This window comes from Podarcis liolepis (assembly GCF_965112155.1).
Source record: "Podarcis liolepis genome assembly, chromosome: 16".
Lineage (NCBI taxonomy): Eukaryota > Metazoa > Chordata > Lepidosauria > Squamata > Lacertidae > Podarcis > Podarcis liolepis.
In genome coordinates this window covers 32,279,593-32,306,597 of record NC_139567.1, presented here as the reverse complement: position 1 = coordinate 32,306,597, position 27,005 = coordinate 32,279,593, and the positions used below count along the sequence as shown (strand labels likewise).

The 27,005-nt window shown below is 46.5% G+C and overlaps 1 protein-coding gene across 2 annotated transcripts in view; it reads right to left on the bottom strand.

The window, feature by feature from the left end:
- ATP2A3 (ATPase sarcoplasmic/endoplasmic reticulum Ca2+ transporting 3) overlaps positions 1 to 27,005 on the bottom strand; it is an 87,877-nt gene that overhangs the window by 16,255 nt on the left and 44,617 nt on the right. For both annotated transcript variants that reach the window (XM_083479203.1, XM_083479202.1), the window contains 9 exons: positions 26,218 to 26,303; positions 24,383 to 24,847; positions 12,774 to 12,862; positions 7,381 to 7,483; positions 6,509 to 6,640; positions 5,809 to 5,934; positions 2,718 to 2,936; positions 1,622 to 1,957; positions 679 to 899 (listed from right to left, as the gene is read on the bottom strand). In XM_083479203.1, the coding sequence (XP_083335329.1) occupies positions 679 to 899; positions 1,622 to 1,957; positions 2,718 to 2,936; positions 5,809 to 5,934; positions 6,509 to 6,640; positions 7,381 to 7,483; positions 12,774 to 12,862; positions 24,383 to 24,847; positions 26,218 to 26,303 (1,777 nt within the window). The remainder of the gene's footprint in view (positions 1 to 678; positions 900 to 1,621; positions 1,958 to 2,717; positions 2,937 to 5,808; positions 5,935 to 6,508; positions 6,641 to 7,380; positions 7,484 to 12,773; positions 12,863 to 24,382; positions 24,848 to 26,217; positions 26,304 to 27,005) is intronic.

Genomic DNA, 27,005 nt, shown 5'->3' with positions numbered 1-27,005 from the left:
ACCAGAGCATCTGTTCTGCTTAGTTCTCTGTGGGGAAAGCTCCGGTGTACCTCAACTCTTCAAAAAACAGGACTGAACTCCCTGCCCATCAGCTGATGTACTGATGTGCAATTCTGCATTCTTCCCACCTGTCAAAGTCAGCCCATTTGTGGGGGAGATAAAGATCTGGCTCGCTGGGGACCCCATGCTTTATTATTACAGTGGTACCTCTAGATATGAATGGGATCCATTCCGGAGCCTCGTTTGCATCTAGAAGCAAACGTAACTAGCGATGGCACGTGTGCGCATGCGCGCGTCACTTTTCGCCACTTCTGCGCATGTGTGTGACATCATTTTGAGCATCTGCGCATGCGCAAGCGGCAAAACCCGGAAGTAACGCGCTCTGTTACTTCCGGGTTGCCGCGGAGCACAACCCAAAGCACATTCAACTCGAGGTGTGACTGTATAAAGCTTATGAATTAGGAGTGGAACCCATGCTCAAGCCAAACTTGTCTGCTGGGGAGCACCCAGTGGACGAAGCAAACAAGGCGCATTTACACAATCTTTGATGGCTTTGAAGGCACCCTCCCAATATTTTGGCCTACAACTTCCATCATGGAAGCTGGCTGGTGTGAGTTGGCACCCGTCTGGAGGGCCACAGGCATTCCTGGGCGCAGAATGGAGGGCACAGGCACTTACCAGACCACTTCTCCGACGTTGGAGGAAATGAGGTAGCGGATGAACTGCTTCATATTATTGTAGATGGCGCGGCCCTCCTCCACGGCTGCCACGATGGTGGAGAAGTTGTCGTCGGACAAGACCATTTCCGCCGCTGACTTTGCCACCGCTGTGCCGGAGCCCATGGCGATGCCGATTTCGGCTTTCTTCAACGCAGGGGCATCGTTCACTCCGTCGCCGGTCTGGAGCACAAAGAAAAACCCTCGTCACTGGAAGGAACATAAGAAGAGCCTGCTGGAGCAGGCCAATGGACCATCTAGACCAGCATCGTCTTCTCATGGGGCAAACCAGACTCCTGTGGAAAGCCAGCAGGCCTATAACATTTAAACACGTTATAAAATACAACGTGTTAATAACAAATTAGTTTAAATGCACGTTTAGAGCCAGCAATTAAAATCTAGTTTGCCCTGACAGCAGCCCATTTGGGCAGCACTGTCTGCACCTTAATTTCCAAAGACCTGTCTGAACAAGAAGGTCTTAGCCTACTCTATTGGGAGGGAAGAAGAAGAAGAAGAAGAAGAAGAAGAAGAAGAAGAAGAAGAAGAAGAAGAAGAAGAAGGAGGAGGAGGAGGAGGAGGAGAAGAAGAATTCTGCAGTATGGGAGCAGCCACAGAAAAGGCCCTATCTTGGGTCACCACCAGCTACACCTCTGATACTGAAGGGACTGGGAGAAGGTGCTCACCTGAGGATCTTAGCACCTGGGCAGCTTCATATAGGGAGACAGGATCTTTCAGGTGCCTTGGGCCCAATCCACTCCCACCCAAGCTATTTCCCAAGATTATCTGCAGGTCCAGCAACTGGAAGGGGATTTGGAGCCAGCTAGCTCCGAAATCTGATTCAGGAACATGCTTGGAGGCTTCAGGTGCAACAAGAAAGGCAGGGTATCACCGTTTCCAAAGCTCACCATAGCTGTGATTTCATTGAACGACTGCAGGTACTCCACTATCTTGGACTTGTGGGCAGGTTCCACACGGGCAAAGCAGCGAGCGGAGCGGCAGGCGTTACTCTGGTCCTCCGGCGAGAGGTCGTCGAATTCCCTCCCCGTGTAGGCTTTGTCCGCCACCTCTTCGCTCTCCGAGAAGATCCCAATCCTCCGGCAGATGGCCACGGCTGTCCCCTTGTTGTCGCCAGTGATCATGATGACCCGGATGCCGGCTTTCTTGCACAACTCGATGGACAGCATCACTTCCTTCCGAGGAGGGTCCAGCATCCCCACGCAACCCACAAAGGTCAGGTTGGTCTGCAGGCCGGACAAGAATGGAGGGATCAGTCCCCTGAAAAGTGGTACCCACCAGACTTTCTATAGAGGGAAGCCCTTTTTAAGAAAGGCCCAAGGATGCCTAGTGGTTATAGTCAGGAATGGCTGAGGATAGAACTTTTCCCAGTGCCTCCTCCGAGGAGCCAAAGAATTATCAAACTGCTTTGGCTAGGAGGCCGAAGGCAGATGTCGTCCCAAACAACCGGCGAACACCAAGTTGAAGAAGGTGGATATAAACAATGATAGCTTAAAGGTAAAGGGACCCCTGGCCATTAGGACCAGTCATGACCGACTCTGGGGTTGCGGCGCTCATCTCGCTTTATTGGCCGAGGGAGCCGGCGTACAGCTTCCGAGTCATGTAGCCAGCATGACTAAGCCGCTTCTGGCGAACCAGAGCAGCGCACGGAAATGCCGTTTACCTTCCCGCCGGAGAGGTACCTATTTATCTACTTGCACTTTTGATGTGCTTTCAAACTGCTAGGTTGGTAGGAGGAGGGACCGAGCAATGGGAGCTCACCCTGTCGCCAGGATTCGAACCGCCAACCTTCTGATCGGCAAGTCCTAGGCTCTGTGGTTTAACCCACAGCGCCGCCCGCGTCCCAATGATAGCTCAGGGAGCCTTAAAGTCTTTGTTTATGAACTGCACACAGCCCCTTAACCCTGCTCCTCATGCACTGCTCCAACCACCTCACTCCATCCTAAACCAGGCTGCTCTTTGGCCTCTTCCTTGACTCTGCCTTACCTCGTAGTTGATGAACTGGCTGGAATCATCCAGACGCATATCCTCCTTCCGGGGAGGGTGGTCTCTCGTGGCCAATGCGAGGCAGCGCAGGGTGTCGATGCCAGTGCCCCACTCCCGGATCTTGGAGAGTATCTTCTCCTTGGTGGAGAGAGTCAGGGCAACCCGGGTGCTGCCGACGCGGACGTAGTTGCAGCGCTCGATGACGCTCTCTGGGGCGCCCTGTCGGAAAAGGTATGGAAATCACAGGACAGGCCCATTAAGAGATGCAGAAGGCAAGCAAACGGGTAAGAGATTGGAGGACAACCAGCCCAAGAGCTGGGGGGTTTCCTCAGGTGGGTTCCATTAGCACCCAGAGGATGGAGAGCCGACTAAAGGGCCAGGGCTAAAATTCAATGTGAATTATTTGATGGGATGGATGTGCTGCCTGCCCTCTTCAAATTCACAGACACAGCGTGGACCACCTGAATGATGCTCACAGGCTCCTGGTGGTACATGGACTATGGTTTGGGCACCTCCTGCTTTATTGCATTTTTGCTGCTATTTTAAAGGTTTTCATTGTACATTTGTAAAGTCGCCATTTTTAGTTGTAATAGCTTAGCCTTTTTTTCTGCATTAAGTGAGAGAAAAATGGTCTTAAAACTAAGCCATTAAAAATAGGCAATTTCTGTTCACTTTTTGCAAACAGAAAACACACTTCAAAAATCCAAAAGGGGTGAATCATCTGGTTGAAGGCTGTATGCTGAACTACCGGTAAGTTTAGGAACCTTGGGTTGGATCGGTCTGGTGAAAAGAGCAGCAAATTCAGACCCCCATCCCTACCCAGCAGGACAGATTTTTTTAAAAACAACAACACAACACAACACCCAGTCTTAGTGTGAATATGTCCTTTAGCCGAACTCACAAATGAACACTGGGCATTTGATCGACGATACCTCTGCATGAAAACAGAGACTTAAAAGTAAAACAAGAGCGTGTGCTATTTAGGGAATTACTTTTCTGCCTTTTGGAGCAGAGAAACGTTTTTCTCCCTCTGTTATAACACTGCGATTCATGGACATCCAACGAAGATGAAGGTTGGAAGGACAGAGAAAAGAAAGTCCTTCTTCACCCAGCACATAGTTAAACTATGGCGCTCCCTCCCTCAAGAGGCAGTGATGGCCACCAACCTAGATTTCTTTAATAAAGGATTAGACACAACCATGGAGGAGTGACCTATCAATAGAGATTAGCCATGATGGCTATGCTGCAATGTTTCTGAAGAGCAGTTGCTGGGAGCCACAGCAGGGTAGAGGGCTATTGAGCTCGGGTCCGGCTTGTGGGTTTCTCACTGGGGCATCTGGGTGGCCACAGTGAGAGCAGGATGCTGGACTAGGTGGGGCATTGTCTTAATCCAGCAGGGCTCTTACAAGCAATGAGATTTTCACCTCCAGTGCAGTTCCCTTGCATCCCAGGGGTGAGGAACCTGTGGCCTTCCAGACAGCATTAGACTCCAACTCCCATCATCCCTGGGCAGTGGGCCATGCTGGCTGGGACTGATGGGAGCTGGAGGTCTCCCTACCCTGCTATAGCAAGGATGCTGGCTTTTGAATTGTCTGTTTTCCTCCTGATATCCTCTTGCATATGAGAAGCTCTGCTAAGTGAGCGATTGTAGAGGTTAAGCCCAGTGATAGTTTAGCTCACTGGGAACTCAGCCAATTCCCAGCATTTCCTCTAGGTGGTGCTGCTTTGCCAGTTTTCAAATGCCGCATGTTTCGCAGAAGGAGGAAACTTGGACAACGGAGCAGTTATGTGGAATACCGGGAACCCTGATTAGGTCACTACAAAACCCAGGAGGAAAGGGGAATCAGAGACGTAGACAGAATAACGCTTGTGCAGAAGCAGCAGAAAACGCTTCTTCACAGAAGAATAGTACCATCATGTCATGCGCCTGCTAAATGAAAGGTAAATGAGTAACTAAGAGAATGCCAATTCCCCCGGATTCCAGGTTCACTAAAACCTTTTGTAACCATTGCCAGGATTCAGCCTTGCCCAGAGCTAAAACCTTGGAGGAAAAGCAGCAGAGAGCAGGAGCCCCCAGCAGCCAGTATGGTCAATGGCGAGGGACGATGGGGAGTTTTGAGTCCGCCAATCATGGCTGGACTACTGCAATTGTTTTAGTTTGTTATTACATTATGGGTTGCTGTTTTCTGAGTTTTTGTATTGTAAATGCAGAGAGAAGAAACGCCGTGGTGCATCTGTAATAGTGAAACCGGGTGCCTTCTTCTGCCCCAGCTGCAACAAAACATGTCTCTCTCCCGTATCAGTCTCTATAGCTACAGCAGATGCTGTAATTCTCCAACGGTTCGACTTTACCCCCCACTGGCGCACTCTTCCACTGCGGTATAGAAATTTAATTTTAAAAAATAAGTACCGTAATTTTTGCTCTATAAGACTCACTTTTTCCCTCCTAAAAAGTAAGGGGAATGTGTGTGCGTCTTATGGAGCGAATGCAGGCTGCACAGCTATCCCAGAAGCCAGAACAGCAAGAGGGATTGCTGCTTTCACTGTGTAGTGATCCCTCTTGCTGTTCTGGCTTCTGAGATTCAGATTTTTTTTTCTTGTTTTCCTCCTCCAAAAACTAGGTGCGTCTTGTGGTATGGTGCGTCTTATAGAGCGAAAAATACGGTAATTTGGTCTTGATGGGGCTACTATTGTGGTTGGTGTAACTAGGTGCCTTATGGAGACAAACTCCCTCCAGCCTAGGGTATCTTGCTTGCGGGATTTTGAACTGGTATTGGTGTGCAAAGCCCCATGCAGTTTGGGACCAGGACACCTAAAACATTGTCCTCTACACAACCAACCAATCGCTGTGTTCTGCTGGAGAGGGCATCCTGCAGACGCCACCCCATCAGAAGGTCTTGTCTGCACAATGTCAGAGCTTGGTGGCATTTAGCAAGATGGCACCTACCTTCTAGAACACCCTCCCAACCCTCAGCAGGAGAACCCCACACTGCAACATTCTGTTGCCGCTCCCCTTTCATTGCCAGCTTGTGAAAGATCAGCATTCTGAGGCCACCAAGTGGAGCAAAGCTCTCTGCCCATGCGCCGGTACCTTGACGAAGAGCTTGCTGCCAGAAGAGTTGTGGTTGGTCGGCACCGGCGTGCAGTAAACCGACATGGACTTGCGGTCGCGGGAAAATTCAAGGGTGCACTCCTTCTTCATCAGCTGCTTGATCACCTGAAGAGGGAGGAAGTAAGAAAGGATGGAGGAGTTGAACCTTAAAGCTTCAGCAAGGTGAATTCCCTTCAACGGGACATCCCACCTCAAAAAGGGTATGGAGAAGGCTCAGAAAAAAAGCAGAGAAGCTCAACACCAAGATTTCTAAAAAATTCCTAGTATCAGGGTCCTACTGTTGTGTGTTTTTTTGTGGGGGTCAGTCTGGATGATACCTGTGGGCCCCTTACTAAAGGCATCTGCTGTGCAGGCACATTATCCTCAATCCAATTAAATATTACCAGCGCTGGAGAAAGCCTCAGATTTACTCTGGTTGACCCTTGGTGCTTTCAATTTAATTGAATAAGCGTAATGCCATTTCCTCACAAACCTCATCTTTCTAGTCTTCAGATTCCCAGCTGCCTATAGATGAACCCAGATGAACTTTGAAGTTCTCTCATGGGCTGCTTGTGGCTCAAGGGAGGGAGGCTGTTCACCCCCCAGTGTAGGAAGCAAGCCTAGGTTACCCTGATCTTCTCCTCTCTGGCTGCCCCAGCTGAGCACAAGGAAGCAGAAGGAAAATTAACGTCTTACGCACTGTATTGCAAGCGTTGGCCCTCTCGACTTTGGAGAGGCTGCTGGTATCCGTGTCGAAAACGTTCATCTTCTCCACTAGGCATGTTAAGGCTGTTTCTGTGGCTTCGCCCACCTTTTCGTAGACTTTCTTGGACTGTTAACAGGAAGGAAAAAGGGGGGAAAACAGTGAGCAGAAAAGAAAGATGCAATATAGTTCTCATAGAACCCAATGCTGTGGGTTTTCTGGAAATGTGTGTTTCTTCCTTCTTTTAATAAACTTTTATTAACACTTGCCACAATGCAAAGGAAGACAATGTGTGTTTCTGAACATCACTCGCTCTCAGTCCAGATTACCTCACAGGGTTGTTGTGAGGATAAAATGGGAGCTCCTTGGAAACGTGGGGGATATGAATGTGATAATATTAAAGACTACAGTGGTACCTCAGGTTAAGTACTTAATTCGTTCTGGAGGTCCATTCTTAACCTGAAACTGTTCTTAACCTGAAGCACCACTTTAGCTAATGGGGCCTCCTGCTGCTGTCGCGCCGCCGAAGCACAATTTCTGTTCTCATCCTGAAGCAAAGTTATTAACCTGAAGCACTATTTCTGGGTTAGTGGAGTCTGTAACCTGAAGCGTATGTAACCTGAAGCATATGTAACCTGAGGTACCAATGTATTATAATTATTATTTTCTAGAAAGGAAAATAACAGTAAGAAAAAATTCAGTCCCCCAAATTACAGATATTTTATTCCATAAAATTTATATACCACTTGATTGTAACAAACAAACCTCAAAACATACAAAAATATAACAATAATTTTTATTTTTTAAAACACCTATTGAAAACATTCAAAATCATTATAATAAACAAACTGGTTTCAAGCACAACCCACCTCATTGTAATCTAGGGAGGAGTCGTTGCAAAGGGCACAAATTGTGGCGAGTTCCACCAGGCCGTCATACTGTCCACAGCGAACCGGCCTGTCATTCTTGAAGCTGCCATTTAAAAGTGGAGGGATATTGTCATTATTAACTATCGTTATGTATTGTTGTTATAATACAAATACCTTTACTGGAATTACAAGTTAAGACATTTCAAATCACTGGGATAAATTTAAAAGGGACAGGAGTTATTGTACTGTTGTTATTGTTATTGGTATACCTGCAAGACTCAGGGCAGTCCACAAGATAAAATCACAATATAAAAGCACAAAATACATAATAAAAATAAAAGCAATAGCAACCCAATAATCCCCCCTCCCCAACACATTTTAAAAGGGCATGGGATGTCAAATCAACCAAAGGCCTGGTTAAAGAGGAATGTTTTTGCCTGGTGCCTAAAGGTGTAAACAGCATCCCACAAATGGGGAGCCACTGCAGAAAAGGCCCTGTTCTCGTGTTGTCACCCTCTGGACCTCTTGAGGAAGAGGCACACGAAGAAGGGCCTCAGAATATGATCTCAGGGTCTGGGCAGGTTCATATGGAGAGAGGCGTTCCTTGAGGTATTGTGGTATTATATCTTTGCTCATCGCCTTTAACGAAGCGTCACCAAACAATTTACGAAACAATTGAAATACAGAATGACTTCTCAAACACTGATAATCCTTAACCCAGAATAGAATGTAAGCACAGTAAGTGTTCATCCATCAACAAGAATAAAAGGGGATGAACCCTCATTTGAAATCAAAACAAACCGGGACTGTTTGCACCAGGAGATAATGAACAAAAGGATGGAACCATTTGTTTATTTGTTTTTATTATTTATCTGTCTCTGGGATTTCTGTCCTGACCTGCTATATAAATAACACAGTCAAGTAGTTCACAAACTTTTCCCTCCCCAGGACTGCTTGAAAATTGCAGAGGGTCTCGACAGACGGCTTAGCAATTTTTCTGCCCCTTGTAGCAATTGCAATTTTAAATAAAATTGTTTTTTATTAGCGTTCCATAAAACCGACTAAAACCAGTGAGGGGACAGAGGTCTGCAGGATTATTGGGGGGGGGGGCGAATCATGACTTGTTACCATGAGATGATACTGTTTAAATATATTATACAGATGGGGTCTCTAAGGCTTTGTTGCTGAGGCAACATTCTGGAACATTCTAGGGGGCAACCAGCAATTTGGAGTGCTGGTCACCTCATGATTCCGCTCGCCTCGCCTCAAAAAGGATATTACAGAGTTGGAAAACAGAGACTAAAATGATTAAGGGGATGCAGAGACTCCCCTATGTGGAAAGATTTGTGACTTTCCTGTGTAAGGGATCGTCCACACTTCTGCCTGGGTCTGAGTGGTTTTGCCTTTGCCCTGCTGCTTTCCCTCAGAAAACCCACTATTTTGCAATAAACTCGATTGCCATTTGTTCCAATTCCGCGCCAAAGATTGGGTTTCCTCGGAGGAAAGCGGTAGGGCAAAAGGAAGTGTAGATAAGCCCTAAGAGATGACAGGATAGAAGTTTATAAAATTATGCGGGACACAGGGAAAGGGCATAGAGAATGGTTTTCCTCCCTCTCTCATAACACTATAACTTGGGGAAGTCCGATGTTGGAAGATTCAGGACAGAGGAAAGAAAGGACTTCTTCACACAACACCTAGTTAAACTACAGAACTCACTCCCACAGGAGGCAGTGATGGCCACCAACTTAGATGGCTTTAAAAGGGGATGGTTACTATGGCGATGCTTTGCCTCCAGAGTCATAATGCTTCTGAATCCCAGTTGCTGGAAACCACAGGATGTCCTGTTTGCAGGTTTCCCAGAAAAGGCATCTGGTCAGACCATGTGAGAACAGGATGTTGGACTAGATAGGCCCCCGCTGGCCTGATCCTGCAGGCGCCCTTCGGTTCTTAACCTGCTCCAGCTTGCGCCTCATATGGAGCTGTCTGTCCTGAACGTCTTTCCTGAAATGGAACAGGCAGCTTCGTATGCAGTGCCAGGCTGTGAGCACTCAGAAATACTGAAAACGGACTTTGCACGTTCTCAGAGGCTCTCCTCCCACGAAGCTGCCCTACACTAAGCCTCGCCTTTGGTCCATCTACTTCAGTACTGTCTGTTTTGACTGGCAATGGGGTCTTCGGCAGAGGTCCTTCCTGCCTGCTACTACCTCAAGCTTGTTTTAACTGGAGGGGTGCTGACAGCCCCAGAAGCAGAGTCCTTCCCAAATCCCAGGCTGAGGGCTGCCCACCCACCCCCCATCCAGACTGCTCAAATTAGACCCTGAGCCTGCCCGATTAAATCCCTGTGGAAAAGCCATTTTTGGAAGGCCGGAAGGAGGCCTTCTGTCAACGTGCTGTTTCGAACGGAGTGACAAATTGTACCCTTTCATGAGACATTAGCAAATGTCTTGGACTAAGCACAGCTGTGATGGAAAAGTTCTTTGCTAATTAAGGGATCATTAGAGTCGGGGGGGGAGGGGGAGAAAAAAGTTTATATATCGAAGAGGAGAAGGGAATTAACACACCCTTACACTCAAATAATTCTAGATCTCCTGCCAGGGTTTTGTTTTTGCTGAAACTCCATAGGAATGTGGAAAAAAGAGCAGAGCATTTTAGCTTCCTTTTTTGTTTGTTTTTAATATGTACTGGTAAGTTTCTAGAACGTGTGGCCACGGGATCTGCTTGAAAGTTTTCTGGCTGCTTAAAATTTAGAAGCCGGAGGAGCCAAATAAAATTTACACTGGTGCAGGTGAGTGCTCCGCTCAGCTCTTCAGCCTGCAAGACCAGAGTTTCAAAAATATTACAGGGTAGAGAAATAAGGTCTAGAAATTTACATATTAAGTGAAGTACACAAATGCTGAGATTCTCTGCTCTTTTTTTGCATTGACATTCACACTTCTCCAAATTCTGCAGTGCAGTTCAACAACAACAACAACAAATGAGAGGAAAGTGTATACAGAAAATTGTATGCAACAGCTAGGGAGAATATGTATGTATCAAACAAGACTGCATACAAATATTAGGAGAAATAGCCTTGAAATTGTATATGAATTTTTGTGCTGATACAGAAATGGGGCAAACTGAAGTTTGGAGAATAAGGAAATGGAGAGAAACCAATCCCTATGAGGTCTGTCCCTCCCCAAGTATAATTTGCCACTATTTACATGGTGGATAATGCTGGTGCAACCCTTGGATGCAAGACATGGATCCCCACAGATCCCCGAGCTAAACCAGCAGCTCTTCTCCCTTGCTCTGCTTAGGCTCCACCCATTCCAAAGCAATTTGCTGTACATTCTTCCAAGTGGAGCTTTATTGCACTTGCTGTTTCCCATGGATGCGCCTCTTAAAATAGCCCAAGATTCAAAACTGGATAAAAAAAGTGACTTGACCCTGGTGATTTACAGCCTCATGAACTGCACCATGAATTCCGACTTTGTTTGGAGCAGGATCTGAGCAGCTTACATGCCCCTAATGGCACCACTGCAGTGCTCCATGGCAAAACTAAATTCAAATAAATTAAAATGTGGAACCCGAAGGTCGTATCCAATGTCAGTCATACTCATACCCCAGAGAAATTAATGGTTTTATGTTAGTCATAGGAGTTGACTTCTTTGGAAGGTTTTTGGACTCCCCTTCATTGGAGACTTTCCAACAGAGGTGGGATTCCTCGGATGTGATTCCTGCATTGCAGGGGATTGGACTAGATGACCCTCTGGGTCCCTTCCAACTCTATAATTGTACAATTCTATGTCTATTATTGTCAATGGGTCTACTTTGAGCGTGACAACCACTGGATAGAATGCAGAATTTTTAAGTGAACATGGCTATATGAGGACCAAATCAGGGATATTGTTTTTCAAAAACCAGCCATAGAAAATCTAGCGCTCAAACCCAGAAGGCCTTAAAAGAAATATCTTCGATTTACAGAATAAAGATGTCTGGCAATTGGCTATCTCTGAGAAGATAACTAATAACTTGAAAGCAATTAAAGGAACAAAACAAAAAGAAAAACAGAGAAATTTGACGCAGTAGAGTAGAGTGGTCATTCTTTCAAAATGAAACAGGTCTTAAAAGATAAACTTTACAAAGCATCTTTGCAGATATGGCTACCCTGAACAGCACAGCTTGAAATATAGCCTTCCCTAGGAACAATTATCCATGATGGATTTTAAAAAGAAAAAAACTTTTTTGCTGTGCCCGATACATTATATGATGGAGATTTGGATAATTTGAATGGGTTAATAAGAATAATTTATGTTAATGTGAAATATGATATCTGTTATGGGGGTGAGGATGCCGTGTTATATATTTGCTGCTATATTTTTTTAAAAAAACCAGGAGATTTTATATAAAATAAAGGAAAAGATGGCAATGAAAGGGCAGGGATAGTTAGATCAGAGCCGTGCGGATAGTTAGATCAGAGGTGTGGCACAGGAAGAGAGGGGGTTTAAACCAAGGACGGAAAACCTCCAGGTGTTATTGGATAGTAACTCTCCGCAGGCCCTAAGCCAGCCTCAAAAATTGCCCCCATCCAGCTCCCTTTTTTAAAGAAAAAAATCATGGAACTCCCCTTTAACAGCTTGTTAGATCATAGAGATTTTTAATGTTTTAAGTAAGGGTAGAATAAGCCTCATGTGCCCCCTTTGTGAAGGATGAAACCCAGACCATCTGGAAATCAATGCACATGGCAGAACTGGCGATTGGTTATTTTGTGTGTGTGTGTGTGTGTGGTAGGTGGGTTTTATTGGAAGATGGCGGCTGGAAAGTTCCGGAAAACCAAAGCAAACAGAAGAGGCGTTTTGCAAGATTCACAGAAGGGATCTTCCTGTTCTCTCTCCACGCCACATGGCACATCCTGGGGCTAAAGAATAAATTTAATGCTGGGTGTCCCCGGCACTGCCAGCCCAGAGCTGCAATTTTAATTTCATGCATTTAAAACGTTTTTAACCTTGCTTTTCAAATTTGTAGAAATTTCGGAGGAGGATTACAATCTACTAGGCCTTTTGGAAAGTTGTTTGTTCACTATGCACTTGGGACGCCTCTTAAGATATTGAAATCAAGTATGGCATGATGGTTTCTGAGATCAAGGAGCAGGTTTTCATCTATGTTCAGACACAATTGGACAGCATTTTGAATCAAGATGGCAGAATGAACCTTCCAATACTGCTTTGATTTTTTTGGTTTCTTAGATTTCCTGAGCAAAGCCAAGTGCAATGCTGCTAGTAAATAAATTAAATTAAAATTAAATATCTAATTAAATATACCCTGGTTGGCATTCCTTTCTGAGCCTGCCTCTAGATAACTTGGCTAGCTCTCTACTTGATAAATAAAGCCAAAGAGAAGTGTCAAGTGCTTACATTTGTCCCTCCGGTGTGTATGTAGACCCGGAGATGGTGAACTCATGCAGGCTGCAGTGGATTCCTTCTATCTTCTCAACAATGAACATCTGCAATAAAGGCAGAGAGGGGGAGAGAGGGAAAGGTGAGCAATGGAAAGAATCCCACACGGCTGAGTAATATTTTTTTCAAAATGTAGTAATGCTCCCATTCTCCCCGTTTGTTCAATTATACCTGGCCTTCCTGCCAAAAAGCTCATTTTATACACAATCCACTGAAACAGGCTAACAAATGACACAAAAGGAAAGGGGAGGGTAGAAGGGGGAAAGCAAACTTAAGTGGTGATTATTAAACTGTATTTGTTGCAATTCAAACATTGCTCTGTGGCAATGTGGAAAATGAAGCAATAGGCCTCAGGGCTTCTTGGAGCACCACGATCACAGCAGGCCAAGTTCTGCAGGATCCGCCAACAGAGGAGGAGGCCCTAAGGGACACTTTGCTCAGAGCACCATCAAAGCTAGAGCAGGTCTTACTTCTGGTGCAGGCATGTTCAGAGGCATGTTTCCCAATTTTTATTTTTATTTTGGTTCAGACATCTCACCAAACCATGACTGCCACAAGTTATGGTGTATAAAGTTCTCTTCGCCATTTTAAGCTCACAACACCTTTTGCGGTAGGTTAGGTTGAGAGCGAGAGACGGACTGTCACATCACCAGGTCACACAGCTCTGTGGCTGAGTGGGGACTAGAACCCGGCTCTCCCCAGTCTTAGTCTAGCACTCTAGCCAGGGCCAACTCACCTATTAGCTCTGGCGAGGCAGCCACTGGGGACAGCTGGGAGGGGTAGCAGATCTGGGTCCCTGAGAAGTGTGTCGCTCCCTGCCTCCTGCATTTGTTGCCTGTGGCCTCTGCCTCACAATGTCCTCTCTTGGCCTCCTTTTTTCTTCAGCGCACCAGGGCTTCCCCAGGTTTCTTCCAGTCGCCTCAGGCGGAAGAGGCAGGGGGAAGGCAGCGACGGTGGGGGGGGGGGGAGGAGGGCACAGTGGCATACCGTAGGGCAATTGCCCCAGGAGCAAAATTGTTTGGGGGCACAAAATTTCAACTCCTGGTGCTGCCTCAATACAGCTACATGCTTCCGTCGCTGGACTCCATTGAAAATGGCTTCTCCTTGAGAATTGGGAAGTAGCCTCTCCAGACAACAGAATGTCTCTTCTTTTCTTATCTCTATGGCTGTGATCTCCCGGGTGACATGGACGCCATTGGGCATTTCAATGCGCATGCGTACTCCATTTCCCTCCCTCCGCACGGCCCCGGGCACTGGCAACCCATGCTACACCACTGAATGGGCACTATATTCTATTTTGCCTCAGGCGGCAAAATGTCTTCTTCTTCTACCACTACGCTGCTTCTTACCACTACGCTAGCTCAACTCTCTCACCTTATGTGCACTAAACATTCCTGACAGTGAAGAACTACGGGTTTCAGCATCATTAGTTCTGCTCCGGCAAACATTTCCGCTGGAGCCGAATGGAGAGGATCGAGGGAGGAATTCAGCAGAGGGACAATTTGGTGAGCAGCTTCACTAATTAATGGGAAGTGCAGCTTGGCGTTCCGGTCCATGTGCACAACACTTCAGCCAAGCAAATTTACGGGGGTTTCAGAAAGCCCATGGTATCTACAGAACACCCCCACCTCACCCCACGCCAGATGAGCAAGAGACACTGCTATGATTTATGAGAATGAAGAGGATATCAGAGGATATCCACAAAGGCAGCACGGGTTGCCAATGTTTCTCTTTTAGTTATGCTCCTGTGCTTTGAAGCAGCGCATGCAAGAAAAACGATGGGTGTCAGGAGCTCCTATGATCCATGTGAGGCTGCCTCATGTGGTGATCCTTTGGATCGCAGGCAGCAGCTTCTCAGTGAAGGACCCTCAGGCCCTAGACTGAGTTGGCCCTTGCACGTATTTTCTTTTCACACAGACACACACCCCACTGTTAAGAGAACCGCACATACCACCTCGAGCTCCCTGGAGGAAAGCTGGGAAATAACTCTTTTTATTATTAATAATATTTTATTGGGAGAATTTCAGTTAAAAGAAAGAAAGAAAGAAAGAAAGAAAGAAAGAAAGAAAGAAAGAAAGAAAGAAAGAAAAGAATCAAGGAATCAAGGAATCAAGGAAGGAAGGAAGGTGGGGGGGGGGAATCTTGTTTTTTCATGAGAGATCTCGGCGGCCATTTTGAGTGCAAGATACATGCTTAAGCGTCGCCACCCGTTGTGAAGAAATCCCACCCTCCAGAAATCAAATAGGGAACAAAGCCCTCTGCTCTTTGTGTTTCAAGGAAAGGGCTAAGAATATACCATTTCAACTGTATCCAACTTCATTTTCTAAAATTAGGCAATGGAGAATAAACAGCAAGCCTTGCAGGGACTCTATCTTCCGTGGGCAGAGGGGAAAGCTCATTAAAAACAGCTGGATTTCCCCCTACCTTTTTGTCCAAAATATCTGTTAGAGATGGAAATTTATAAGGGCCCAGCTCACATGGTTAATTTCTGATTTGGGTGTGTGTAGAACATTACTATGCTTTTCAGGTCTTTTCATGAGCACTGCAAGTAGGTCCACCAGATTCAAAGGACTACACCCAAGAATGGACACCTGAGGGGTCTCAGAGGGCAGGAATGGCCAGTGGTTGGGACAGAAAGGCCTGATCTCGTTCTTCCAATGCATGCTGGGAGTAGGCAAGATGGATACAGAGACCAAGTGAGGTGTCTCAGAGGGATTTTTGGCTCATCGGCCCCTGGGCCTATTTGCCTGTGATTTGGCAGGCTTCAACTACTCTGGAGGGGTAAGTAGCCTGCAAATTTCATCCACTTCTGTCAAAAGGTGTGGAGGAAAGGTTAGAGAGTTCTTTTGTTTCTCACTAGTAAACTGGAAGGTCAGAGAAACCCTGAGTCAAACTGAGGAGTGGTACAAAGCACCCTGGATCACAGCAGCGCTGAATTGGGGACCATACCAACTTTTGTGGTCAGTGCACACACATCCTTATAAATAAAACACAGGAAGCAGAATCTGGTCATGGAGGAGTGGACTGTACCACGTGTAGACTTTGACTGGGGGAATACATTCTTTTTTTATGAAGCAAAATAATTAGATCTATCAAGGAGAAAGAACCTACCTCAGGATATTCCCTAATTTTTTGGTTGCAGGATATGAATCACGTAGGGGGAGCATTCAATAAGCAATTCCCCACACATAGCTGGCTATGAGAAAGTAAAAACAGCAACAACCCTCTTCTACCCAATTCTCCTGAAAGAGCTGGCGCCGACCAGATGAGAACAAAATGAAGAAAAAAGAAAAAAAGGAAGATGAAAATAAAAACGAGCTCTCATGAGTTGTATACATTTGAGTCTTCTCAGCCCCCAAATTCCTGGTTACTTCCTCCTGGCTTTTGTTCAGTGTAACTGGACTGTCAACACTGCTGAAACCTGGTTAATGTACCAGAACATACCTGGCCTGGAGGAAGCATTTTGGGGAAGATGACAGATTGAGCAAAGGGGGGGGGGCTGAGTTGCAGCAGACAAAACCAGCTTGCAATTTCATTTCATTTTTTAAAGTAACCCTTTTTGATAGAGAGAGAGAGAGACCGAGAAGCAGTACAGAGACATCCAGGGAAGACCCAAACAGATCTGTATTCTCTGAGCACATTCAACTGTGTCATGAGGACTGTTCACACATTACATCCTGTGCGCTTGTGTGTACAGCTGCCTGAACGCTTGTAGAGTTTGGGTTTGATATCCCGGCTCTATCACTGCCCTAAAGAGTGCCTGGCGTGCTCTGGCCCATGGGGTCACGAAGAGTCGGACATGACTAAACAACTAAACAACAACAAGGAGTCTCAAAGCGGCTACCAATCTCCTTTCCCTTCCTCCCCCACAACAAACACTCTGTGAGGTGAGTGGGGCTGAGAGACTTCAAAGAAGTGTGACTGGCCCAAGGTCACCCAGCAGCTGCATATGGAGGAGTGGAGACGCGAACCCGGTTCCCCAGATTACGAGTCTACCGCTCTTAACCAATACACCACACTGGCTCTCTGTACATACGGTATCTTTGGGTATGTAAAAGCACAAAGAGAGCCCTGCTGGATCAGGCCAATGTCCCATCTAATCCAACATCCTGTTCTCACAGTGGCCAACCATGCCTGTAAGAAACCAGCAAGCGGGACCCGTGCACAAGAAGCCTCTCTCCTCCTGCTGCTTCTAGCAGCTGATATCTGTCCTAAATCTTCCAACATTCAGCTTTATAGGGTGACCACGACTTCCAGTGGCTCTGTAGCTTGACAGTACAAGATTGGAAAGTCGGCATGCCCTAACCGAAGCCACACCTGTCTTGTTCTTGGACAGCTGTGAGAAAAGACCTTGAGTTGGTTCCTCCAGATGAGTGAGCTTTTTGGTCCTTTGCCAGTGGAGTTTTCCATCTTTTTGACGCAGCTGTTAGCTTGCATCCTTAAGCCTTTTAAAGTAAATGGGGCTTTGTGGAACTGGCTGCCCTCCAGCCCCTTTCAGACTGGCTTGAGGAGGATTGAGCGCTTGCCCGTCCGGTTTGGGGATTAGCCCCCTGCTATTTCTGCTCGGGTGTTTACATTCGTCCTGGAAAGATGTTCTTTTTATTAAAAAAAAAAAAGCACACACAAAATGTGCACAGAGCAGGATACCTGCTGGATCTCTCGCCCCTGAACTCTTGAGCCCTGCCTTCGGTTGCGTTGGCCACCAAATGCTTTGTAACAAGGAGAGGGAGAGGAATGCAGAGCTCGGTTGCCATGGGATACAGCGCTGCCTTTCTGAATGCCACAGGCCAAATCCTGAATCCTTCATCTAAAAATGCCCAGGCTGGTACATGAAATGGCCAGAAAGTCAGGAGAAGATCTGTAGCTCAGTGTCGGAGCATCTTCTTTGAATAGAGAAGATCCCAGGTTCAATTCCTGGCACCTTCTGGTAGGGGTGGGAATGTCCCCTGTCTGAAACCTTGGAGAGTCAGTGTAGACCAGGCACCCCCAAACTCGGCCCTCCGGATGTTTTGGGACTACAACTCCCATCATCCCTAGCTAACAGGACCAGTGGTCAGGGATGATGGGAATTGTAGTCCCAAAACATCTGGAGGGCCGAGTTTGGGGGTGCCTGGTGTAGACAACACTCAGCCAGATTCCTGTGTCTTTAAAAAGAGACTTAATCCATAGATGGGTACATGCCATACCCCTGGGAACCTCATCTCTGCTGAATTTTCTGCCAGCCAGCGGGATTTTGTAGTCTACATCCCTCTCTGCTTAGATCTAGGGATTCAGGTCCGACCTGAAGCCTCCAGCTTTGCCCAACCCCCTTCAGGTGGCAAGTGGCCGGCTTGAATCTTCAAGTGGGCAAAAAGTCCCTTTAACAACAACAATTTTAAAAAATTAAGAAGACTGTGCATGCGGCTTGATAACCATAAGACCCCAGAAGCCACAAGTGGTACACCTCTGCCCTAGGACCTAAATCTCTGAGTGAGGGAAAGATGCATCTAATCTCTAGCCTGCATGCATATAAATGCAAAATGCATGTACACTAAGGTTCCACGCAGCACCCAGGCAGCCATTTCACACCCTGCAGATGCTGAGAGAACTGGGGTGCCACAAGCACCTCTCGATTCTTATCAGGGAAATGTTGGAAGGCCTTACTGCCAGAGCCACCTGAGAATGCTGAAGGGCTTCGATTTCTGTGGACAGACCAGATCCACATCTCCCTGGCTAATGTGAAGATCGGAACGTAATTATCTTTCAGATTTCACACTTCTCCGAATTTCGCCACATAGTTCTTGGCTCAAAACATTTGCATTTAAAAATAAAATAAAATCCATGGGTTAGAACAGAATGCATTAAGAAATGTGTACAATGAGGGGGAAAATCCACATGGGAACCTCAATATAACGTACACGGGGTTGCTTGCAGTCTTCTTGGAAAGTTCAATTAGTACGAACTGCAGATGCTGGGTAGATAATTTGGCAACACATCCGGGCAGTGCTTGAACAGCTGCAACAACTACTGGTCTGTTTCTGAGCATCACACTGAATACCATGGGGGGAATGTCTTCCCCACATTAGCGTCGCCCCCATCTCAACTGCCAATCAATGGAGAATGAAGGCACTTGGACCTCTCATCTGTTCAGAGTGAAGGGTGGGTATCCAATCCTGGCAACCCAGGAAATGTGTGCACATCTGAGGGGACACATGAGAGGCTGAGGCAATGCAAACAGGAAGGAAGAGCAAACAGTCTTTAGTGCATTGTGACGTTTTCAGTGGATATTTATTTTAGCGAAGTCTCTTAAATACCATAGAGGGGAGTCCAGAGTGGAAAAAAATTCTGGTATGCTACACGGAAGAAATGGAACAAGAACAGTGTATGATTTGAGGAGAAAGGAACAGAGAGGGTTTCGTATTCTTTTGTACATAGCAGGAAGACTTACAACCAAATATAGATGAAAAACTTCCTCAGAACTACAGTCAACAAGAACAGGTGGTACCTCAGTAAACATCTTCCTGGTTGCTAAGAAGTACAGTCTTTTGTGCATTTTTGAGGGGATATTTATCGTTGCAGGCAAAAGTAGGAAGCACTTGTGGGTTGCTGCTTGCCTAGTTATTCCCATCAACTAATCCAGCAAGTCAATTTCTTATTTCACATATCCATAAGCTATACAGGCCAGACCTCCAGCTCAGGCTAACATTTCTGAAGGGGGAGAAAAAGCAACACGATAATATCCTTTTGTTTCTGGAAAAAAATATTTCTCATCAGAGAGGGAGAAGGAAGATAGAAAACGCAGGGCCTCTCATCTCTCTCTCTGCCATCCCTTTGAAATGCTAAGCCCAAATGCACAGCAGCTTGAGCCGTGAGCCACCATCGCCAAAGTCTTATCATTAATTATCTCATCTCCTACTCAGCAACCTGAACACACACTTAAAAGCTTGCCAGCTAAATACCTTGTTGATGAGGTGGGGAACTCAAACAGAGCGATAAAGGGATTTGCTTAATCGACAAAAGGCCTGGCACCTCATACAAAGAGGCCTCCTGTTTTTTTCAAGAACAGATTAAAAGGGTCTAAGGATGATGGTTCAAGCTGTCCTTCAAGGGGAAAAAAGGGTGTAAAAGCAAGGACACAGAAACATTGACTAATAAGGAGACACGCTGCACAAGAGGGCATGCTCACCCTATAACGTTTAAAGCACTAGGATTCCATACCCCCCAACATTCCTCAAATGAAAATAGGGACATTCCCTTCTACATCAGAGTCGTCATCCCACTGCATCCAGTATATATGAGCACTGCCAATGGAATATAGGAAAAGAGTGGGGCTGGCTGAGCTGCCCCAAATGGCTGCCACCAAGAGGAGTATGTAAGAGTACTGTACCAGCAAATGTCTCGGTTATATATGTGAAACTTAGAGGATATATGGCAAAACTGTGGGGCTTCCATCAGTCCGCCTTGGGCGTCAGAGGAGGCACTCACACCAAATATTTACAAGGCGGTACCTCCATGCCAGTAACGTAGTCTCTATGGTCAGTGGTTGGAGGGACCGCCGAAGGGCCCCTGTGTGCCTACATGAGCTGGGGCCCCTAAGGCCACTCCTGCCACCACCATCACCGTAATTGAGCAGTACCAGCTGGTGGAGCTAAGGCACCCCAAACCTCCCCTCCTCATGGGTCCTGCTGGGCCTCCTCCCCCTGCCCCCTTTCCATGCTTGCAGAATTAAGGACTCTGTGTGATATAGTGAGAAGCCACCATGGCTTATGGGTTTTCATGACAATCATGGCATTTTCGGGGCACTTGGAGACCATTAACAGCTATGGCATCCCGCAAAGGATTCTGGGAGCTAGACAGTTGTTAGGAGACACCCTATTCCCTCCCCTCAGAGGACTAAAATGGTTTAATGGCCCATTCATATTCACAGGCAACTCGAGGAATTGTAGCTCTGTGAGGAGCTGCAGTTTCTTAAGGACACTGAAGATTGTCAGGAAACACCCACACAGAGCTACAGTTCCCACGGTTCCCTGTGAAGAGGAATTCCACTCTGGAAACTGTAGCTCTGGGAGCAGAATACGGGTTTCCGAACAACTCACAGTCCCCTTTACAAACTACAGCTCCCAGGATGCTTTGGGGGAAGCAATGATGGTTTAAAGAGGTATCATAGTTTTAACCATGGTCTCGCAGGTCCTAATGGACACTCCTTGCCACTGAGGCGGCCTGTTCCTCACAGGACAGTGCTGATGTAGGAGTTACCCTCAGGCTATGCATCTTCCCCATCCTCCAATAGGACACAGGAACCACCCACCAAAAGCGCCCCCTTCTTGTCACGTCTCAACGATGCCTTTAGATTGACAGCTTTCTTCTGGGTGACCGAGAGGTCAGTGCTAAAAACGGGAGCACGAGTCATCAGGAACGAAGCTGCCCGTGCATGCTAATTAAATTTGGTGAGGTGGGAAGAGGCGGGTGAGTCATATCTTGGAAGTGTTGCTGACCAAAAGCCTACTCAATCCTGTAGAAACTGTACAGGGCGGGATTTAAACAAGTTGCAGCCCTGATCAATCTGTGATTTATTTATTTATTAAAAAGGCATTTTCAGCAAATCCCAGAGGGCCACAAGAGAGTTCTGTCATTAATTAGTCTTTTAATTAACTCTGCCCAGGGCTGTATCTTCTCTGGCTGATTAAAAAGAAAATCAAATTTTTGCATCAAGGAAAAAAACAAATCTCCAAAACAGGTGGCGGAGGGGAGGGGAGGGGAGGGCCGTCCTAAGACATTTTGATGCTGTAGGCCAAACATCCCGATGATGACCTGTCCCTCATGCCTACTGTGGATGTGAGTTCCATAGTTAAACTATGCACTCCATGAAGCACTTGGTTTTCCTGGAGTGAGGCACCAACAGGCAATTAGTTTCAAAGAGGCTTTCCTCACTGAAACTGAGATTGTTGTCTTGTGTGGGGCAGAGGTCCAACGAGAGACCCCCTAACAAGCTGAAGCAGAAAAGGCTTCTTCAAGATCTGTCCCCCAAACATTCTGCAGGCGCTGGAAATCACCAAATTTCACGTTCAGTAGCACCCGATAAAATTCTGAGACCAGACCCTTCCTGGCGTTCATTTTCAAAGGCTGTCAATGGTCTAGGAGCCATTTGCTATGCAAAGCTGTAGGCCTGTAAGTGCTGTTAGCTAATGCTTTCTACAAATCAACTTTCCACGTTTCCACTCCTCCTCTGCAGTAGAACCAAGCTAACCATTTATACAGGATTCTCCCAGTTTACACAATGGTAAGGGCAGGATGTGAGCCAAGCTGTTTAGTGACAAACAACATCTTCCCTGGAGAAGGGGGTGTTCCACAGCAGCCTAGCAAATATTTAACTTTGTCATCAAGTGTGCAAACCTACTAACAATTTCCATATTCCTGCTATTAAGCCTTTGCCTTTATTTAACCAGGGAACTCCTGATGGTTAAACATTAGCTAAGAATTTGAATCTTCTCCCAGAGACGTTTGGTGCCTGGAAGAATAAATATTTATCCAATGGATCCAGCATTTCACTCTTGGAAATTCAGACAGCACCTGTCCTTAAAATGGACTTGAATGAGTCTTCTCCCCTGCAGGTGCAAAGAATGACGTCAAAGCCCCAGCAACTGGGGATCTCAATACCTGAAGGAATGATTCTGCTGATACCTGCCTGCCTGGGTTTTAATATCTTCAGTGAAAGGTCTTTAGCGCTGCAGAGGTGGGGACCTATTTTTTTGGCCCAAGGACCTCAAAATATTTCGGTTCCCCATCCCTTGCTTGACCAATGAACCAACTAAGTATTGCAGCCTTACTCTTAAAATGCTTATTTATTGCATACAATGTACACACTGCTTGATAATTTTTTAAAAACACAAACCCTCAAAGCATCTTACAGAAGGAATAAAGCTATAAAAGTTAAAAGCAGCTATTTAAAACATTCAAATATAACTAAAATCAACAATGAGCTAAAAACAGATTAAAACACATGGCAACATTCTACACGTCTGGGTAAGCTTGTCTAAACAAAAATGTTTTTAGCAGACGCGGAGACGAGAAGAGTGAAGGTGCCTTTCTGATGTCTTGCCTTGCTATCATTAGGCTCAAATTTAAACAATAACCTTAAATGCAGAGGTTTATTATTTTTTCCTGTTATCAGCAGCCTGATTAACAATAGCCTGATACCGGAAACAATCTACAGAAATCCCCATTGAAATCTGGCTAAATAAAGTTTGGAATGTGGCTCTATCTCACCGCAGAAGGGTGAGATAGACACTTTTTGTGAGACTTGGCTTCCTTCCTTTTCCTTTATAAATGAGACAGAAGATGCCATTATTCCACCCTCAACACAAGAATCTCTGTGGCAAGGCTACTTGAATTGATAATACATAAATAAACATATGAAACGACCACTGGACTAGCTACGGTAGTTATACAGTGGTACCTCGGGTTAAGAACTTACTTTGTTCTGGAGGTCTGTTCTTAACCTGAAACTGCTCTTAACCTGAAGCACCACTTTAGCTAATGGGGCCTCCTGCCGCGCCGCCAGAGCACAATTTCTGTTCTCATCCTGAAGCAAAGTTCTTAACCTGAGGTACTATTTCTGGATTAGCGGAGTCTGTAACCTGAAGCGTATGTAACCTGAAGCGCATATAACCCGAGGTACCACTCTATGTTCTTGGATTTAAATGAAAAACAATAAAAATATGGGGGGGGGGAGAGAGAAGAAGCCCCTGACTGGGAGATTCCAACAGCAAGCCAGGCTATTGCTTATGCTAGAATCAGGGAAAAATCTTCCCCTGTTTACCCAACTCCGCAAGCAGCTTCCTAGAGAGATGAGCTGTTCCCTCCCACCAGAGGATTAGTAAGAGATGCTTCTACCACTGAACACGACCCCATCAGTTTTGCATAGAACGGCTTGCTGCCTCCCCCACATGCATTGCAAAAGGGGAAAAAAAGAAATTAACTCAGGTCATTCATGCAGCTGCAACTCTCAGGAAATACTTAAGAGACGTCTCCACTCTATTGCTGCCACCGCCTGTCCCAGTCCCAAAGAAACACATCCTTGCAAGCGTTAACGTTCACCAGCTGGAACAAAATGAGAGACGTGCTTCCAGAAATGGGCTCCCACATGGATCTTTGGGTTAAATCTTCTTGTGACAAATGCAAGGCGTTTATGTGGGATGGGGTTTACGAAGTACCTGTTAAGATCGACGTAGATCTTATGACTTCCCACCCGTTTTTTTGCAAAACCGCGTCTCCTCTGCAGCCTTCCCAAACAGTAGCTAAGGAGGTCAATCACTCAAGTCAAGCAAGCTGGTCCTTTCTGGTTATTTGCCAGTAATTCAAGTCCTAGCTTGAGGTGGTACAGTCCTTCTGCGGGGACTGTACCACGTTCATTTCCCCATCTGCCAACGATGAAGCAGAAATCTTACCAGCAAAACAAAGTTCAACTGGGTTTAAAAGGTTTCCTGAAGTAACGCCAAGAGGCTTCCCTTTCGGGGGGGGGGGGACTTATCGCAATTTTCACAAGGAAACCAGAGGGCAGGACCCAGCCCACTGTGCCCACGACTCACCCTGAACACGGACATCTGATTGGTCGTCAAAGTGCCCGTCTTGTCAGAGCAAATGACCGACGTGCAGCCAAGGGTCTCCACGGAAGGGAGGCTCCTCACGATGGCGTTCTTCTTGGCCATCCGACGGGTGCCCAGCGCCAAGCAGGTGGTGATGACCGCCGGAAGCCCTTCAGGAATTGCTGCCACGGCCAAGGCCACGGCAATCTTGAAGTAATATATCGCCCCACGGAACCAGGAGCCACCGTGCACGGGGTCACTGAAGTGGCTGATGTTGATGACCCATACGGCGATGCAGACCAGGGAGATGACTTTCGAGAGCTGCTGGCTGAATTCGTCCAACTTCTGCTGCAGGGGGGTTTTCTCAGGCTCGGTAGCGACCATCTGGTTCCTGATCTTCCCGATTTCGGTGTACACTCCCGTGGCAATGACGACGCCAACCGCCTTTCCTGCAGCGATGTTGGTGCCCTGGAGATAAGAAATAGGGCTGTTTCATGTATTATTATTTTTGCTATTATTCCTCAGCAATTAGTGGGGGTGATCAATGTTTAAATGGGGTTTCCAGGGGACTGAATCAGGCTCCCCCAACCCGGTGCCTTCCAGATGTTTCCAAATGATAACTTCCACCAGCCCTAGTCAGGGTTTAGATAGTGCTTTTCCCTGTGAAAAAAGAGTTGTTTGTTCAACCACTCTGGGAAGTGTAGTTCTGTGAGGGGAACAGGGGCCACCTAACAACTCCAGCTCCCAGAATTCTTTGGTGGAAGCCATGACTGTTTGAAGTGGTATTATAGTGCTTTTAATGTATGGTGAGGATGAGGCCTGCATCAAGCTGAGCTACACAAGCAGCCAAACCCTGTAGCAGAGCTCTTGTAGTTCTGTTTAGGGGGGGATAGGGCCTGTTTACACAAACTAAGCTCAAATTCGCACATGTAAAAAGCACCGTTATACCGCTTTAAACAGCCATGGCTTCCCCCAAAGAATTCTGGGAGCTGGAGTTTGTTAAGGGTGCTGAGGGTTTTAGGAGGTTGCCCTATTCCCCTCACAGAGCTACAATTCCCAGAATCCCTTGGGAAAGGGGGGTTCATTGTTAAACCAGTCTAGGGACTGCAGCTTTCTGAGGGGAACAGGGCAACTCTTGACAACTCTCAGCACCCTTAACAAACTACAGTTCCCAGGATTCTTTGGGGGAAGCCATGAACGTTTAAAGTTGCATCATAATGCTTTAAATATCTGGCGCGACTGTGGCCTAACTCTGAGGTGGAAGAGTTACCCAAAGGTTGCTTCTTCACTGCCACCAGGCCTCCCCTCCATGAATTGCACAGTCCTCCATGACATGGCCTCCAAGAATTCAAATTAATACACCCCCCTCCCAAAGAATAGCCACAGATAGCCTTGTCCTCCATGAATTGTTCTAATCCAGTGTTTTTCAACCACTGTTCCGCGGCACACTAGTGTGCCGCGAGATGTTGCCTGGTGTGCCATGGAAAAACTGAAAAATTCGAAAGATTTTTTTTAAAAGTCAAATTTTCGTCCACTAGGCGGGCGCCGAACTGTGTCCACCCTATTTTCCATCCGTCCTGGGTGGGGATCAGATCGAATGGGATCGGATGAGAGCGGACAGACGGTCTGCTCTCATCCGGTTCCCCATAGAGAGCAGCGGGGCTCTGACATCTCCCTCTCCGCACACAGTGGTGGTGTGCCTCGTGATTTTTTTCATGAAACAAGTGTGCCTTTGCCCAAAAAAGGTTGAAAAACACTGTTCTAATCCTCTTTTAAAGCCCTCTGGGTTGATGGCCATCACAGCCTCTTGTGACTACTTTAGGCATGAGGGTACTTACAGAAAAAAGCATGTTCTTTTTATCCTGGTTGACAGCCCTGGGGTCAGGGACTGGATCTGTGTGTTTGATGACAGAAACAGATTCACCTGCGAAGGAAAAACGATGTTGAGCATAATTACAAGGATTTCAAACTTGTACAGAATGAGGAGAAAACAGAGACAGGGGGAGAGAGGGAGGAGGGAGAAACATGTATACCCCTCTTTGTTCCTAGGAGGAAAAGTGGGCTATAAATTTAATAAATACAACAAACATCTAGCAAAAAGCAGGGTAAGTAGTGATTCCTGCATTGCAGGGGTTTGGACAATTTTATGACTCTGACCAGCTGAGTCTCCTGTAGAAACATAGAATAACAACGAGGGTCATCTAAGTCCAACCTTCTGCAAGGCAGAAATCTTTTTGCCCAACGTGGGGCTTGAACCCACAACCCTGAGATTAAGAGACTCCTGCTCTACCAACTGAGCTAGCTAAAGGTAAAGGACCCCTGGATGGTTAAGTCCAGTCAAAGGTGACTATGGGCTTGCGGTGGTCATCTTGCTTTCAGGCCAAGGGAGCCGGCATTTGCCCACAGACAGCTTTCCAGGTCATGTGGCCGGCATGACTAAACCGCTTTTGGTGCAACAGAACACCGTGACGGAAACCAGAGCGTACGGAAACACCGTTTTCCTTCCTGCCACAGCGGTACCTATTTATCTACTTGCACTGATGTGCTTTCACACTGCTAGGTTGGCAGGAGCTGGGACAAAGCAACGGGAGCTCACCGCAACACACAGATTCGAACTGCCGACCTT